The 17,783-nt window shown below is 42.3% G+C and overlaps 1 protein-coding gene across 2 annotated transcripts; it reads left to right on the top strand.

The window, feature by feature from the left end:
* The first annotated feature begins 2,061 nt into the window (after window positions 1-2,061).
* Window positions 2,062-16,653, top strand: ZNF483 (zinc finger protein 483). 2 transcript variants are annotated; one of them, XM_027615545.2, is made up of 6 exons: window positions 2,062-2,130; window positions 3,764-4,304; window positions 5,942-6,030; window positions 7,148-7,274; window positions 7,656-7,751; window positions 11,181-16,653. In XM_027615545.2, the coding sequence occupies exons 2-6, from the start codon at window positions 3,917-3,919 to the stop codon at window positions 12,722-12,724; spliced, it is 2,244 nt and encodes a 747-aa protein (XP_027471346.1). In that variant the 5' UTR covers window positions 2,062-2,130; window positions 3,764-3,916; the 3' UTR covers window positions 12,725-16,653. The 2 variants fall into 2 exon arrangements, with proteins under 2 accessions (XP_027471346.1, XP_027471347.1); XM_027615546.2 differs by lacking the exon at window positions 2,062-2,130 and adding an exon at window positions 2,143-2,343.
* The last annotated feature ends 1,130 nt before the right edge of the window (window positions 16,654-17,783 follow it).

The raw sequence follows: 17,783 nt of genomic DNA, 5'->3' as shown, positions 1-17,783 counted from the left end.
TGATTTATTTGTTCTCACCCATCAGTATTTGCAATAAATCACCAAATCCTACTACTATCATGTCCTGGGTCTTTTTTAGTTCATCACCATTTAGAACACCTTCATCAACCCACTTGGATTATTACATAACCTCCTAAAAAAACTAGTCTTTTTGCCTCCAGCCTTCTCTCTCCAATCTTTTTCTCTCCTGAAGCCAAAACACCTAAAAAGCAAACAAACAAACAGACCACTTATTTGATTAAGTATTCCTTAGCTTGCTTATCCTGACTAGAAATCCCACGAGATTGCTTACTGTGAAACTGATTTGTGGTTTTCCTCTTTCTTTACTGATGCACAACCCACCACTCTTTACCATGATGTTTGCATTTAACCAAAAATTAGTTTGGTCACAGTTCCAAGAAGTAGTCATTTTTTTCCTGGAAACTTAATCATATGTAGCACATGTCAGTTACTTATATGATATTTCAACTAGTTTAGTGTTTCTCAAGGTGTAGTCCAAGGATCACCCACAATGGATTGTAGAGGGGAAGGTCCCAAAATTTGTATTCAAATGAAGAATACCATGTGATTCTAAGGTACATACAGTTTGAGAACCACTAAGTAAAGTTTCTCTGACGTGCTCAGTTAAACTTAAGAGCCAAGTTTATTTCATGTCCCTCTGCTTTCTCCAGCTTCTCCTTGATGTCCCATTTTCAACCTGACAAGAAGCGGTGGGTAGAGAAGACTATGTACTCTGACCTGGGACTGGGCTTCTTCTTGACTGTGGGAGTTTCTTCAGCTTGCCTTTTTGCCCGTGAGATGAGCTCAGCGGTTCATTTATTTGAGTTTGCTCCAACTTTTTAAAGTCTCAGGGCCTTGACTCACCCTGGTCTTTCAGTCTAGAATGTTTTTCTCTCCCAACTCCACCCATCCAAAAGTCATCTCGTTATTCGAACCCTCCAAACGATCCTTCTGGAGTCCCTCAGCCCTATATGCTATGCCCCCCAGGAATCCAGGCAAGCGCCCATTCATAAATTCAACAAATCTACTGTGCCCTACTATGTACCAGGTACTGTTCCAAGGCCTGGAGATTGTGTCTCATGGAACAAACCAGACAAAAATCCTTACTCTTGTGGAATTGGTATTCTAGTGAAGAAGACAGACAAAAACCAAAAGAAAACAAGACAGACAATATGTAGTAAACAAATAAATAAGAAAATTGTATGTTAAAAGGGGAAACAGGAGTGGGGAGGGGTGGGGTTCCAATTGAAGCAGTGTGGTGGAAGAGCTTCATTGAGAAGCTATTAAAGGGTGGAAGAGTGAGCCATAGGTCTACCTACTGGAGGAGCATGCAGCCAGAAATGCCAGACAGGTTGGAAGGGGAGGGAGAGCAAGGAGACCGTTGTGACTGGAGCAGGGAATTCTAGGAAGAGGTCAAGGAGGTTATGGGTGATCAGATTCTATCAAGCTTTGTAAGCCACTGTTAAAATTTGGGGTTTTACTCTGAGTGGAATGGGAAGCTTTTGCAGGGTTTTAAGCAGAGGAGGGACATAATCTGTTTTACGTTTTTAACCATCTCTCCGGCTGCAGTGTAAGGAATAGAAAAGATTAGAAAAGTGCATTCAATAGGCTATTGCAATAATCCAGGGGAGGCATGATGGCGTTTTGGAGCATGGTGGCAGGTGTGAAAGTCATAAAATTAGTACTTGTTCAAATGCAACTTGTGGCATTAATTATGGCTTGCATTGAATGCATCACTAACATGCTTCTGCAATGGGTTTTCCCAGCCTGGATTACAGCGAAGGATAGGCAAAGGAAGGAGGAGGGATGGTTTGAGGTTACCAAGGAGACCAAGCATCATAAATCTGGAAACCTGAGATGGTTGTAGGCCTTTAGGCCTCTGGCGCAGCAATAATTCTGTAGCCGAGCCCACCAGCCGTTTCCCAATGACCATGCGCAACAGGCCAGGTGGGAGCCTATGGAAAACACAGGACTTTTGCAAAGCGGGACGAACGCATCCCGGGAATCGTAGTTCTGCGCCTTTACGCAGGCGCAGTGGCCCCTCGCCGGCTTGCGCGCGCAGCTCCTGCAGGACCAGTTTCTAGAAGCTCATTGCGGTGGCGTTGGTCCTGACTGCGGGTGCTGATGCAGGTAGCGGTTATCCCGGGCCCCTGATTTGGGGGCCGCGGCCAGCTCGCCGGCTCCAAGGATGCACCCGGGGCGGGGTGGATGGGGGCTAGGCGGGGAGCCGAGCGACCTCACCGTGCACTCCCGATGCCGCAGCTTCGGGGGGAGGTTGGGCACTGTCCTGAACGACGGAGCTTTCCTCCATCCCTTCCCTGCACCTACGGTCCTGCAACTTGGGTATGCGGACAGTTTGGGCGGGAAAATTCCTTGATGTGTGTGCGTGGGGGAAGGGAGCTTTTTGGTGACTGCAGGATGTTTAGCAGCATCCCTGGCTGTACCCCCCCAGGTATGTCTCAGTAGCGCTCCTCCTCTCCAGTCGCGATAACCAAGATGTCTTCAGCGCCCCCCTCCTTTTGAGAACTGCTTTCTGCCTGCGTCACGTTTTCGCGGAGCCTCTGTTGTAGGCCTCCTGGAGACCGAGACGAGTGTCTTAGTCACCGCATAGCCCCAGGTGCTCAGCGCGGCGCAGGTACTAGGTAGGCGCCTAATATTTGGCGAAGGAATAAGTGACGTCATGCATACGTGTGTGCCGGGCTCTGTGCTCGGAGGTGGGTAATTACTGGTGTAATAGTTGCAACAGGAGGAGAGTGTAGAGTGTGCTTTCACCTGCCGCATTGTAGCGCATCTCACTCAGGCTGTATTGTCATTTCCTGGGTGTTGTCTCAGGGTGGGGACCCTGCCCGATCTGTCCACGCGTGTCTCCGTAGTGTCCTGATGGTCAGTATTTGCAGAATTAAAGAACACATGTAACACAGGATAGGCTTTGTGCAAAAGAGCACTTGGGGATCAGAGAAAGCTTTGTACAAGAGGTGACAGTTGAAAGGAGTCAAGTTTTAGGGGATGAGTAAAAGTTTGGTAGGAAAGGGAAAGAAGGCAGCTTCCAAGGAGAGGGAACTGCTCAATGCAAAGGATGGAAGGGGATGGAGGGTGCGTGGGAATGGGGACATTTCTTCTTTCTGGCTGCAGCATCCATCAGGGGCAGCTAGAGCTCAAGAGGTGAGGTCTTCAGGGCAGGGTCTCTAGATCATCATGCATGGCCTCTGCATTTGAATTTTACCTTGGGACAGATGGGGGGCGGGTGATAGGACCCGGGTTTGCATATTAGAAGGAATCCTGAGGCTGCAGTGTGAGACTGGATTGAAGAAAGCTGTACATGGGTGGTTTAAGTAGGCTAGAATGGAGAGGTTCTTAGGAAATAAAAGTGCCAGAACTTGGTTATTGATTATGTGAGGAATTTGAGAGGCAAATAAGAAATCAGGCTTGTGAGTTGAGCACCTGGAGGGAAATGGGTGGCCTGTCACTGCAGCAGTTCGGGAGCTGATGAATAAATTTGTGACTAGATTCTCTTGTAGCCGTGAGCCTCTTCTCACGTGTTTTGCTTATGAGGAGTATTTAGTCGGAAGAAACTGTTTTCTTGGAGGGTATCTTTAATTACCGTTAAAATCTCCTCCACTTCTCACCTAGACCTTTAGTGTAGCCGCTGGGCAGGGCTGTTCTAGGCCTCTGTGTATGTCTACACATATATCTGAACCAAACCAAGAACAATGTTTTTAGGAGTAATAATTGGTTTTACTCAATATTTTCTATCTCTTGACAGTTTCTGCAAGACCATAAGCTGAATGTTTGGATCCCTTGATATTTCGCTGCCCATAGTGGCTGCTGGTGGACTGTACTGATAATTCAACTGGAGTCTAAAGGGAATTGGATTCCTGCTGCTGATCCATTGCAAGCTGTAGTATCCTTGAATAAGATGACAGCCATCTCCCCAGACCCTCAAACTCTGATCTCAAGTGAACCAAGCAAGGTCCTAAGAATGGATACTCCTGGGGATCAAGAAGCTATCCCGAGAGGAGACAGTACTGACCCAGAGACTTTCAGACAGAGATTCAGATGGTTTTGTTACTCAGAAGTGGCTGGACCCAGAAAAGCCCTAAATCAGCTCTGGGATCTCTGCATTCAGTGGCTGAGACCAGACATCCACACGAAAGAACAGATTTTAGAGCTTTTGGTGTTTGAGCAATTCCTGACCATTTTGCCTGGGGAGATCAGATTTTGGGTAAAGTCACAACATCCTGAAAGCAGTGAGGAAGTGGTGACCCTAATAGAGGATTTGACCCAAATGCTTGAAGAAAAGCAAGGTGAGGTTTATAGATGGCGGGAGGAAGAGGGAGCAGTCTCCTCAAGGTGTGAAAGTAAACTCCAAAGAAAGCCATTGATTGCTAAAAAGGAGTCTAAGTTTGGGGTTGGGACTGGCTTGGGATCAGCCCTACCTTTTACTGTGTAATCTTGGGCAAGCTATGTAACCACTTGGAATCTTTTTTTTTTCTAATCTGTGGAAAGGGATTCCCATCTGCTTAGCCTTTTATGAGGGTTAAACCTGATAAGGTATAATACTAATTTCTTTCCTTTCAGCCTTGAGTAAAAGGGAATCTTAGAACACAGAAGAGAAGGAAATTACCTGCACACGTTTGGAGTCACAAGCATATCATCCAGGGCAGGCCTCAACTTCTGCCTCCAGCGTGTGAGGAAAAAAGTTTCTATCTGTGATGATGGAAATGCGTTCTGTGCTGTTTGGCACTTCATATTAAGCATCTGAAATGTGACGAGGGCAAATAAGGAACTGAATCTTAAATTCACATAGCTGTATGTGGTGAGCAACTACGCTATTGGATGATGCGGGTCCACCGCATTGGGGAGGACAGCTGACTGGCAGTTTTATGATTACATTATTATATACACACAAATGTATAAAATATAAACTGAATTATAACATACCATCGTAAAATATTGATCAAAAGACTTATAGCATGGATAGCCCTTTGAGGGCATGCAGTCCAACTTTTATAAAATCTAATGTGCTACAGATGTCCCAAATGTGTGTAGCAGATGAGCTACTGTAAAGCTCTCAATACATAGGTGGAACAGTTTGTATTCTACCAAGAGTTCCCAGATAGGGAAATGGCATTTACCTCCGCAGAGTTAAATTGTGGTCACACAGCTAATTGGTATGTTCAACATCGTGGTTTCCTGTCTGACTTGGCTGTCAGGGCAACATGGTACTCCTCCAAAATTAGGGCCTCTGTGCGGAAGCCCCTCGCAATAAAGAATCTCGTGAATTGATCGCTGTAGCATTCTGTAAGAACAGTTTCCTTAAAAGAGTCCCTTCTGATTCCTGTTGATTGTCTAATCAATAAGCTGCCTAAAATTTATTTTCATAAGAAAATAAAGCATGATTTAAAAAATACTTAACCCTTATCAGAAGAAGAGCTGTTGACATCAGATGGTATGTAATATATTTAGTTGCTATGTTCAGGTTCCTGATTTCTGGCTTTAGGCATCTGCTGGTGACCCCAGAAGAGGAGTGTGTTCCTGAGACCAGCTGGGTGCTTTCATTTCAAAAAGTGATTCTCTGCAAGGCATTGTGCTAGGACTGTAAAGAAAACAAATTAATACATAGAACAAATACGCTGTTTTACCTTAATACAGCCTATGAATATTTTTAAAATTACTATGCAAATAAAACACATTAAAACGGTAGGTGTGTGGATTGAATGAAATCAATTATTGTGAGCTTGGGAATTGAAAGGCTATTTTATGGAGTAGGGGGGAAAGCTTCGAGTTTAAAAAGAAAGTATATGTGGCTTTTGTCTCTGTTTTAAAAAGAGTGGGAAAAACTTAGTTTCTTTTGACCTTTTTCTCCAGAGAAACATGTATAAGATTTTCTAGTCTGAGGAATGCATTTGAAAGACTAGAGTGTTCTTTTGCCCCTTTCTAGATCCAGTCTCTCAAGAGTCTGTTATTTCCCAAGAGGAGAACCCTGAAGAAAATAAAGTGGTTTCTGTCCTTCCAAGTACTGAGTCCCGGGTAAGCTTCCTTTCACTGATTTTCATTCTTAAGTGAATACTTACTGAGCTCCTATGGAGTGGCATAAAGATAACAGAATAATGAAGACCGTTTCCTTCACATTCTTCACATTCTTCGAACTCATTCTTCAGATGCTATTTTATTTCAGTTACCAAAATTTGTCACAAGTCTGACTCTGAGAAAAACAACAAAAAAAAGTTTACTAAAATTCTACAATTGTTCTTTTTTTTTTTTTAAGACTTTATTTATTTGACAGACACGGTGAGAGAGGGAACACAAGCAAGGGGGAGTGGGAGAGGGAGAAGCAGACTTCCCGCGGAGCAGGGAGCCCGATGCGGGGCTTGATCCCAGGACCCTGGGACCATGACCTGAGCCGAAGGCAGATGCTTAACTGACTGAGCCACCCAGGTGCCCCTCTACAATTATTCTTGATAAAATTAGTCAAGTAGAAATAGAATTGTATTTCCTTAATACAATAAGAAAAAATCTCCAGCTGAACAGTATTGGAAAATAAAAAGCAGCTCTCACAATGCCTGTAAAAAGAATGTCTAATCATGGTGCTGTTGATGAGTAGTTTTTGAATATTCTAGCCAGTGTAAGATAAGGGAATGAGGTAAGTATTGGTATGAAAGAGACAAATGTGTGTTATTTGCCGATAACGTGGTCTATTTGGAAAACCTCTTGAGAATCAACAAGTACTAAAACTCATAATTGAGAAAAGTGGCTAGTTACAAATTAATTAGAATAATTTATAATCAGTTACAAATCACTTAAAAAAATTTTTTAAGATTTTATTTGAGAGAGAGCGCACGTGCGCACACGCGTGCATGAGGAGGGGGGAGCAGCAGAAGGGAGGAAGAAGGCTCCTCACTGAGCTGGGAACCCAGGTCCAGTGCTCCATCCCAGGACCCTGGGATCATGACCTGAGCTGAAGGCAGACGCTTAACTACTAAGCCACCCAGGCGCCCTGAAAAAGAGAATTCTTATTCACAGTAGTAATTATACCACTGTAGTAGACTGATAATGGCTGCCCAAAATGTGTCCACTTCCTAATCCCTAGATAGAACCCGTGAATGTTAATCCAATGCAAAAAGACTGTATTTCGTGTGTTTGTTAGGAATCCGTGGCATTCAAGGATGTGGTGGTCACCTTTTCCAGAGGAGAGTGGAGGAGGCTGGAGCCTTTTCAGAAGGAGCTCTATAAGGAAGTGCTACTGGAGAACTTTAGGAACCTAGAGTTTCTGGGTAAAGATCTCTCTTTATGATGTAACGTATGAGCTGTACATCTTTTCATCTACCATTATTGAAAGATAAGTGCTATGAACTGTATTGGCTGGGCATGCAGGGGTGATCCGACTAATCCTAAAAATGGGTTCTGAAAAATGTACTTTTCTGCAATGTTTTCTCCAAAAAAAAAGTTTCTGCTTCATTGAACTGGAAATGTTGAGTATCACTGTGCTGTCATCGAGGACCTAACCTTCCCCAGTTCCTCCTCATTTTCCAGGCTTGAGGTCTGTATTTGACAGCATCTTCTCTTCCCTAGAGAACCAGAGGCTGTGCGTGAATGTTGGAACATGTTTGCCCTCTGCAAAAACAGTCATTTTTTACTCTTTTCTCTATGAGCAGGCTTTCCAGTTTCCAAATTAGATTTGATTTCCCAATTTAAGTGGGTTGAACTGCCATGGCTGCTGGAAAAAGAAATCTCAAAAGGCTCCAGACCAGGTAAGTTGGTGAAAAGCAAAGAAATTAAAAACAGTTATTTAACCAAGTCATTGTGAAGAGCTTTTGAAATGTTGGGGGGGAGAGATGCTAAAATAGAAGGGTGATTAGAGTAGACCCTTTGCCTTCCTGGAATACTCAGTTTATTGGAGAGACCATTCATTTAGGTTCTCTGAGAAGTAGATGCCAAGACGTGATTAGCTATGCCAGGGACTCCCTGGGGCGTGAGGAAAGTGAAGGAAAATGGGAGACCTGTGAGAGTGGGTGGGTGTAATACCTGTGATGACAGAAGGAAGGAAGGAAGGCTGGGTAGGAAGTGTCTTGGACCGATGTGTGGTGTTTTGTTTTTTAAAGATTTATTTGAGAGCGGGAGAGTAAACGAGAGCATGAGTGGGGGTGAGGGGGAGAGGGAGAAGCAGACTCCCCACTGAGCAGGGAGCCTGACGCGGGGCTCGATCTCAGGACCCTGAGATCATGACCTGAGCCAAAGGCAGACGCTTAACCGACTGAGCCACCCAGGCGCCTGATGTGCCGTTTTAAGAAAGTTTTGGCAAGGCCAAAGAAGAGTTCCCCAGCCAGAGTTGCCTATCAGGAGTCCTGTGTCTCTGGGCCTGCCCAAGTGTCCCTGCCGTACTTGCCATTGACTGGGAGCAGCTGTGGGAAGTGGCCTTGGCACGCATGCCTTGGTGGAGTCAGAGAGCAGCCACGGGGGCTAAGTAGGCACCGCAGAGTTGGCGATCTGAGCAGTGCATTTCTGGGGACGCCATGATATGGCTATCAAAGCATACAGTGTTGGTAATGGGATATATGCTATACTAACACCTGTACAAGGAGCCATGGGAAGCGCAGGAGCTATGGCTTACTTAACATTTAAGTTGAATCTTGAAGAATAAGCAGGAATTCCATCTAGCAGACAGCATGGAGAGTATAATCTCATTTTTGTTAAAAGGAAAAAAATGTACATATGTGTGTATATATCTAAGTATATAAAATCTTTTTTTTTTTTTTATTTGACAGAGACACAGTGAGAGAGGGAACACAAGCAGGGGGAGTGGGAGAGGGAGAAGCAGGCTTCCTGCAGAGCAGGGAGCCCGATGCGGGACTCGATCTCACGACCCTGGGATCATGACCTGAGCCGAAGGCAGACGCTTAATGACTGAGCCACCCAGGCGCCCCTGTATCTGCGTATATAGATACAGATAGATTTTTTTAATGTCTGGAGAACATTCATGTTAATCCTGGTTATCTTTGAGGGAGTACATTTTTTCTTCATCCTCTTATCTTAAAATTTCACAATAAATATACAGTTAAAAAATAAGTTATTGCTTATATATCAATACCTTGGTTGGTTTTTTAAAGAGGAAAACCAGTAATTTCACTTAGCTCTATTCCATCTTAACCAAAGTCAACCATTTGGCTGTTTTCAGTGTAGGTACCTAAATAAGGGATATTATGTTTAATACAAATGGTATAAATATGCTCCCCTCTCCCCCAGAAGCATTATGTAGATGTACAACTTGTTTAAAAAGTTAATTTATAACAGACTGGAGAAAAACGTAGACAAAGCAGAGTCGGTAACTATAACATATAAAATACTTAAGCAAATCAATAAGGAATGCTGAGTCTGTTAGAAAAATGGGTGAAGAACTTGAGCAGATAGCTGACAAAATTAAAAGTAACTGACAAAACTAAACTTTAAATTGCTGCAAACTTGGGGCGCCTGGGTGGCTCTGTCGGTTAAGCGACTGCCTTCGGCTCGGGTCATGATCCCAGGGCCCTGGGATTGAGCCCCGCGTTGGGCTCCCTGCTCAGTGGGAAGCCTGCTTCTCCCTCTCCTACTCCCCCTGCTTGTGTTCCCTCTCTCTCTGTGTCTCTCTCTGTCAAATAAATAAAATCTTTAAAAATAAATAAATAAATAAATTGCTGCAAACTTGAAAAAAATGTTCCAAGTCATCAGACAACAATGAACTATACATTTAAAGGAACAGTACTGAGGCACCCGAGTGGCTTAGTTGGTTAAGCCTCCAACTCTTGGTTTTGACTCAGGTCATGATCTCAGGGTCGTGAGATCGAGCCCCGTGTTGGGCTCCACACTCAGCATGGAGTCTGCTGGAGTTTTTTTCACCCTCTTCCTCTACCCCTCCCCTGTGCTGTCTCTCTCTCTAAAATAAATAAATCTTTAAAAAAATGCACAGAATTTCTAATAATGGTTAACTTCTGGGGAATAGAATTTTGTGTTTTATAATGAACTCTTTAAAAAATAGTTTTATGGGGCGCCTGGGTGGCTCAGTTCGTTAAGCGACTGCCTTCGGCTCAGGTCATGATCCTGGAGTCCCGGGATCGAGTCCCGCATCAGGCTCCCTGCTCAGCAGGGAGTCTGCTTCTCCCTCTGACTCTCCTCCCCCTCATTCTGTCTCTCATTCTCTCTCTCTCAAATAAATAAATAAAATCTTTAAAAAAAAAATAAATAAATAAAAAAAATAAAAAATAGTTTTATGAAAGTGATGGTGTGATTTCATGATTAAGAGCCAAGATGAATGATGTGGCTCAAAGTTCTGAGGGGAGTGTAAATAGAGTATGGTTTTGGAGAGAGCTGTGGGGACTGTGCGACTTGAACCCAAGGCCCTAAGTGTTTGTGTTCGGGAAGGTGTGATGGGATTGCATTTGAGGTAGGACGAAGACCGGAAGAATAGGATTGAAAACACTGTAGTGTGGTAGGGACAGTGAATGGATCCCTGATTAGAGTGTATCCATAAGGTTGACTGTGGTAGCCTTTGAAAGTCTAGCGTAGGCGATGCTGCATGTCTGTGATGTGATTAACATTTTCTATAAACAGTGCTATTTGGCTGCTTTGAGAAGCAGTTGGTATAGGGATCAAAAGTATGGGCTTTGGTGTCAGAATAGATGAGAAATCTGTTGCTTACAACACATGTGACTTTGGGCAAGCGACTTAGACACTCTGTGTGCGTAGTTGTCACATCCACAAAACGGATAATATCAGTATCTACTTGATTTTGGGTTGTTATGAAGATTAAGGGAAATACAAGTAGAGTGCTTGATATGGGGCCTGGCGTTTACTAAGCATTCAGTAAACGTTTGCACTGTCGTTATGATTTGGAAAGAAAATAGATTGGAGCTAGAGAGAATGAGTTTGAACCTATTACGGAAATTTGAAATGAGGGTGAGAACGTGCATCTTTATTCTAACTATAAAGCACAAACTTTTCATTTTCCCCAATATTTTTCTTAACCCCTATGTTTACCTAGTTTCTCTATATTATTTTTTCCTTCTCTGTTTCCTAAGATTCTGAAAATCGTCCAAGATATATTCATATTGTTTACAGTCATTTCTACCTTTCTTCCTGCCTCAGTCCCAAATAGGACAGCTTCTTGTACTGCAAACGGGACACATTGTATTTGTTATTTCTTTTAGAGGGTGAACCTAGAGGTGAATTGAAGGAATCCTCTCGAAATCAAGATGTTCTTCTGGAAGAATCAACTTTAGATAAAATAATAGAAAGATGCCTAATGGGTGCTAATTATGGCTTGATGGGAGAGTCCCGGAAACGTAGCAGTAAGGAATATTCGCAAGTCGCAGGCACACAAAAGAAAACTCATGGGAGAAGCAGTAGGGGTGAGGAATTTGACCCAGAAAAGAGCCCCTTTGGAAGTAATTTCAAGCAAACCTCGGAAATAATTAAACATCTGAGAGTCTACTTAAGGAAGAAATCTCGGAGGTATAATGAATGCAAGAAACCCTTCAGTTTTCATTCAGACCTTATTCTGAACCGCAAAGAACACACTGGAGAGAAGCCACGGAAATGTAATGAAGGCAGGAAAGTCTTAGGTCACTCTTCCTCCCTAACTGAACATCAGAAACATCAGAAAATGCATTTGGGGGGTAAGACCCAGAAGTGCACTAATTGTGGGGTAGCCTTTACGCGGAGCTCATCCCTTAAGAGAAAAAACTCCTCTATGTGTGAAAAATGTTGGAAAAATTTAAATCAAGATGCAACCTCAGATAAAGATGAGGGAGCTGAGATGGGAGAGAAGACCCATAAATGTAGCAAATGTGGAAAAGCCTTTGGCTATAGTGCCTCACTGACCAAACATAGGAGAATTCACACAGGGGAGAAACCCTACATGTGCAATGAATGTGGAAAAGCTTTCAGTGACAGTTCATCTCTCACGCCACATCACAGAACTCATAGTGGAGAGAAACCCTACAAATGTGATGATTGTGGAAAAGCTTTCACCCTGAGTGCCCACCTCATCAAACATCAGAGAGTTCATACTGGAGAAAAACCCTATAAATGTAAAGAATGCGGGAGACCCTTCAGTGACAGTTCCTCTCTTATTCAACATCAGCGAATTCACACTGGAGAAAAACCCTACACGTGTAACAACTGTGGAAAATCCTTCAGTCACAGCTCGTCCCTTTCCAAACATCAGAGGATTCATACTGGAGAGAAGCCCTATAAATGCGGTGAATGTGGAAAAGCCTTTAGACAGAATTCTTGCCTTACTCGACATCAGAGGATCCACACTGGAGAAAAACCCTATTTGTGTAATGACTGCGGGATGACGTTCAGCCATTTTACGTCTGTCATTTATCATCAGAGACTTCATTCAGGAGAAAAACCCTACAAGTGTAACCAGTGTGAGAAAGCCTTCCCTACCCATTCACTCCTCAGTCGTCATCAGAGAATTCATACTGGCGTAAAACCGTATAAATGTAAAGAATGTGGGAAATCTTTCAGTCAGAGTTCATCTCTTAATGAGCATCATCGAATTCATACCGGAGAGAAGCCCTATGAATGTAACTACTGTGGAGCAACCTTCAGCCGGAGCTCAATCCTTGTAGAACACCTAAAAATCCACACTGGAAGGAGAGAATATGAATGTAACGAATGTGAAAAGACATTTAAGAGTAACTCAGGCCTCATCAGACATCGGGGATTTCATTCTGGAGAGTAATTCTTGAACTACAGCAAGGTGGTTTGGGGGGGCGAGTGGAATCTCATCAAATTGTCCCTTATTAAAAACCCAGGGTGTAAACTACCACAGCATTGATCAGTAGCTACCACTCCAAAGGGTTGGCGGCTGGGAAAAAAAAACACTCTTTGCCATTCACCACTCTCCTTTGGTAGATCATAAGTAGGGTTGGTAAAGTCCCGTGGAAAGTGAAGAAAGCAGGATGAGATGGGCAATGGTTCTAAAAGGCCAAATGCAGATTTATAAAGCAAGAGGAGGTGCACGGGACCCACTGACAAACCTTTCTTCAGTAGATTTCCCTCTTCTAGCTTGTAGCAAGAACTGGTCTCGAGTCATAACCTAGGTTCTGGGTTCTGGCCCAGTTTGCCAGCCAGCTCACTATATAACTTTGGGCACATCATTTGACCTTTCTAAATTTGAGTTTTCTTTACTGGTGGCACGAGGTGGGGAGGTGTCACGATTTCCAAGTTTACCTCCGATCCTCTCTGAAGCTGTGAGAATAAGCAAAATGCTTTTGGTTCATTGGAATTTTCAAGTTTCTCTAGTAGAAAAGCACTCATTTAAGGTCCTGAACTGAGAATGCAGTATACTTGTTGAATGCTTCACGCTGGAATCCCTAGACTATCAACAGGAACGAGAGGGCGGAGCTCACGCGCGTGTGTCTTCAGGGAATGTTTTAACTGGACAAAGTACCCCAACCTGTTTTTCCCTCTGGGCTTTGAGGGGATTAGGAATCTAGCGGGCATACGTTGGAACCATCTCAGCCATGAGAGTACCAGTCCTAGGAAAATGGGTTGGGGGCTGGGGAGGGGGGTGGTGGGGAAGGAAACGGGTGCTGAAAACAGAGCTATTCTGGATGGACTATCTTTTGCAAAATAGAATTCTATTTTTTTAAAAGTTTGTTTATCCTAAGTACTGCCCCATGTAATCGGAGTGCAGACATTGTGTATGGCAAAGGTCACAAGCTAAGATTGGGCCATTTGATATGTTTTGGTTGGTCTGCATGGTAAGGGGAGTGTGAATGTGTGTGTGTGTAACTAGTTGTCACCGTTTAAAAATATAGATTTCATACCAAAAAAAAAAAAAAAAGGCTTGCCTTGAAAAATTATAAGGTCTGACAATTGGCCCATATTTCAGTGGAGAAGTCAGCTGGTTTGGGGGAGCACGGCTGTCTTTACACAGGGAATCGACTCTTCTGGCCAGCTTCTCTGATTTATAGGACCTGACTTACCCCACTATAGGAACTTGATACTCTGGTCCCCTACCGTCTGGAGTTCTAAAGTCTAAAGTCTATTCTAAAGTCTAAAGAGACTCCATTGATAGTAAAATTCAGGAAAAGAATGTAGAAATCCCACAAAATAACTTCTCAGTTAAGTGTTTTTGTTGTGAAATTAGACCTAAAAATAAGGGTGAGCAGATATTAGTGGATTATTTCTTATGATGAATTTCATTCATTAGTGGAGTGTGAATAATTTCTGACTGAAAAAGGCATTAAAACCCTGAGTCAGGTTTAGGTCTCAAGCCCTAGGGTTCTGGAGGCGCCCTACTGATTGAACAATGGTACCAAAAAGTTCGTAAAGTTGAAATTTGAGGTAGCTCCTATACACATGAGAACGAAAACAGAACCCTTTTGGCTTACGGAAGTGAAGAGATCCTTAGTGCTGATGGGAGACTCAGCAGTATTTGCTGTGATTTAATGGGTGTAGGTTTGCAATGCTACCTCTGGATAATGCTTTTGGTTTCTTCCTTACACCCCACCCCCCACCCCCAAAAAAGCTTGTAGTTCAGATATTGCTGTGTGGTAAATTGATCTGCATAGTTATTGCTAAATGGACCAACCAGAGACATTCTAGCCATGAAAGGAATATGGCTTAGGAGAATCATTCATCTGGTCTTAAGTTTTTTTCCAAACATATATAAACCCTGATTTGTTTTTTTTGAAAAAGATACGATTTATAGAGAAATATGTAAAATTCTTGAGAAGAGGCTTCTTCCAGTATGTTTACTGGTTACAGCCTCCAGTATTCATATACCAGTACCAGTTGGGTATCTGGAACGTAGAGAATTTTTTTTTTAAACAAGTGTATTGGGGTGTAAATTACGTATGAGTCATTTCAAGTGTACAATTCAGTGACTTTTGGCAGATTCACTGAGTTGCACAATCATCACCATAACCCATTTTTGGAACGTTTTATAACCTCAGTAAGATCCCTCATGCCTGTTTCCAGTTAACCCCCATTCCCACACCTAGTCTCAGGCAATCACTCATCAGTTTAACTCTGTCTCGAGAGTTGCCTTTTCTGGACATTTTATACAAATGGGATCATGTGTGGTCCTGTGTTTTTCATTAACGTATTTTCTAAGTTCATGTTGTAGCACATCAGGCCTTTATTATTATTGTTAAATGATACCCTATTTTATGGGTATACCATATTTTGTCCATTCACCAGTTGAAGGATGTTGGGGTTGTTTACAGTTTTTGGCTGTTCACAATGCTGCTTTGAACATTGACGTGTAAGTCTTTCTGTAGACACGTTTTCATTGTTCTTAAGTAATGCCTGAGTGGCTGGCTCATAGGGTAAATTTTTGTTTAACTTTTTAGGAAATTGCCAAATTGTTTTCCAGGTGAGTACATCATTTTTTCAGTCTTGAGTAGCAGTGTATGATCCCCTACAATCTGGGGAATATATATCTTAAAATTTAAAAGAGACTCCACTGATAATAAGTGAAATTCAGGAAATGTTTAAAAAAATCATAGAGTGACTTTTCAGTTAAATTTTCTTTGTGAAATTAGACCTCAAAGGAATAGAGTGTGCAGATGCTAGTGGATTATTAAGAATTTCATTGGCAAAGTCTGAATAATAATTTCTAAATGAAAAGGTAGCTAAAGCCCTGAGTCAGTCAGGTTTCTCTACATCCTCACCAACCCTTGTGATATTGTCTGTCTTTTTCATTATAGTGTCCTAAGGGTTGAAACGGTATCTCTGTGGTTTTAATTTGCATTTCCCTGATGGCTAATGATGTCGAGAATCTTTTCATGTGCCCTGTAGCTATTCATAGATCTTCTTCGGAAAAAGGTTTATTCAAGTGTTTTTTCCATTTAAAGAATTGTGTTTATTGAGTTGTCGTATTTTTTATTCTACGTAAAAGTCCTTTCTCCAGTATGGAGAAATACTAGCCACAGAGCGCAGCCTCTAACCCTGCTGCGTGATATTTATCAAAAGTTTGTTTTCAGTAGCTACTTACGTATAATTGCCTAAAGTATATTTGATGTCGGCCATCATCTAAGTACTTTAAATTCATTTTTTATGTCCTATCAGATCATCAGGAGATTTTAAACTTCTTTTGATTCCTTAACAGAATTGATCTTATTAACTATTAACTAAATTAATAGTATTTAATAATACTGTTAAAACCAGTGTTTGACTTTATGCCCTTTATGTACATTGACAGGTATTAAAATCAGCCCTTTAACACATTCTACTTTAAAATGAAGACCTTGTTTTTCAAAAATGTTTCTTCTTAATGAGTTTCCACTGGAGACACTTCTCTCAGGCCACAGGATAGGATAAAGCTGCTCCTGTCAGTGACTCTCCTTTTATTTACTTATTTTTGAATTAGTTTTTAATGTGGCAAAATATATATAACCTAAAATGGGCCATTTTAACCCTTGTTGGGAGTACAACTCAGTGACATTCGTGTTGTTGTATAATCATCAGCACTGTCCATCTCCAGAACTTGTCTGTCATCCCAAACTGAAACTCATCAAACAGTAACCCCTCATTCTGTCCTGCCCCCAGCCCCCGGTGACCACTCTTCTGCTTTCTGTCTCTCTGAATTTGGGTGTTCTAGGCACCGCCTATAAATGGAATCATTGAATATTTGTCCTGTTTTGTCTGGCTTCTTTCACTTAGCAAAATGTTTTTAAGGTTCATGTTGTAGCAGGTGTCAGAATTTCATTCCTTTTCAAGCCCGAATAATATTCCATCGTATGTCTATACCACATTTTGTTCATTCATCCGTCAACGGACATTTGGGTTATTTCCACCATTTTGACTATTGTTAGTGGTGTAAAATAGCACAGTCCCTGTTTTCAGTTCTTCACAGATGTTGTCAATGGCATCTAGAATGGAGACTCTTCCTGGAAGGTTTTTAGTTCACTTTCCCGAGATCCAACGGAGGAATCACTATCTATGGCAGCTGTAGCCTTACGAGATGTATCTCTTATAAGACCTGGAAGTTGAAGTCAGTCCTTGATGCAGGGACTGCAGAGAGGATACTGTGTCAGCGGTGATGGAAACCACAACCTTGTACATCTTCATCAGAGCCCTTGGGTGACCAGGTCAATTACCATGAGCAGTAATATTTTGAAAGGATTTTTTTTTTTCTTGAACCAGTAGGTCTCAATAGTGGGCTTACAGGATTCAGTAAAAACCATGTTTAAACAGATGTGTTGTCATCTGGGTCTTGTTGTTCCATGTATAGAGCACAGGCAGAGAAAATTTAGCATAATTCTTAAGGGCCCTGGGATTTTCGGAATGGTAAATTAGCATTGGTTGTAACTTAAAGTCACCAACTGCATTAGTGCCTAACAAGAGAGTCAGCCTTCCCTTTGAAGCCAGGCACTGACTTCTCTCTAGTTAGGAAAGTCCTAGATGGTGTTTTCTTATCAGGCACTTTGGTCTGCACCAAAAATCTGCTGTTTGGTGTAGCCACCTTCATTAACTAGCTAGATCTGGATAACTTGCTGCTGGTTTGCTGTTTATGTTACGAAGGCGCCTTCTTTCCTTAAATCTCATGAACCAATCCCTGCTGCTCCCTTCGAATTTTTCTTCTGCAGCTTCCTTACCTCTCTCAGCCTTCATGGAATTCAGGAGAGTTAGAGCCTTGCTCTGGATTAGGCTTTGGCTTAAGGGAATGTTGTGATTGGTTTGATCTCTCCAGACCACTCAAACTTTCTCCCTATCACTAAGAAGGGTGTTTTGCTTTCTGATCATTCATGTGTTCATTGGAGTAGCACGTTTAATGTCCTTCAAAAACT

This window comes from Zalophus californianus, chromosome 13 (genome assembly GCF_009762305.2).
Source record: "Zalophus californianus isolate mZalCal1 chromosome 13, mZalCal1.pri.v2, whole genome shotgun sequence".
NCBI classification, from domain to species: domain Eukaryota; kingdom Metazoa; phylum Chordata; class Mammalia; order Carnivora; family Otariidae; genus Zalophus; species Zalophus californianus.
The sequence above is the reverse complement of the archived record's forward strand: the minus strand, read 5'-3'. Positions and strand labels throughout refer to the sequence as shown.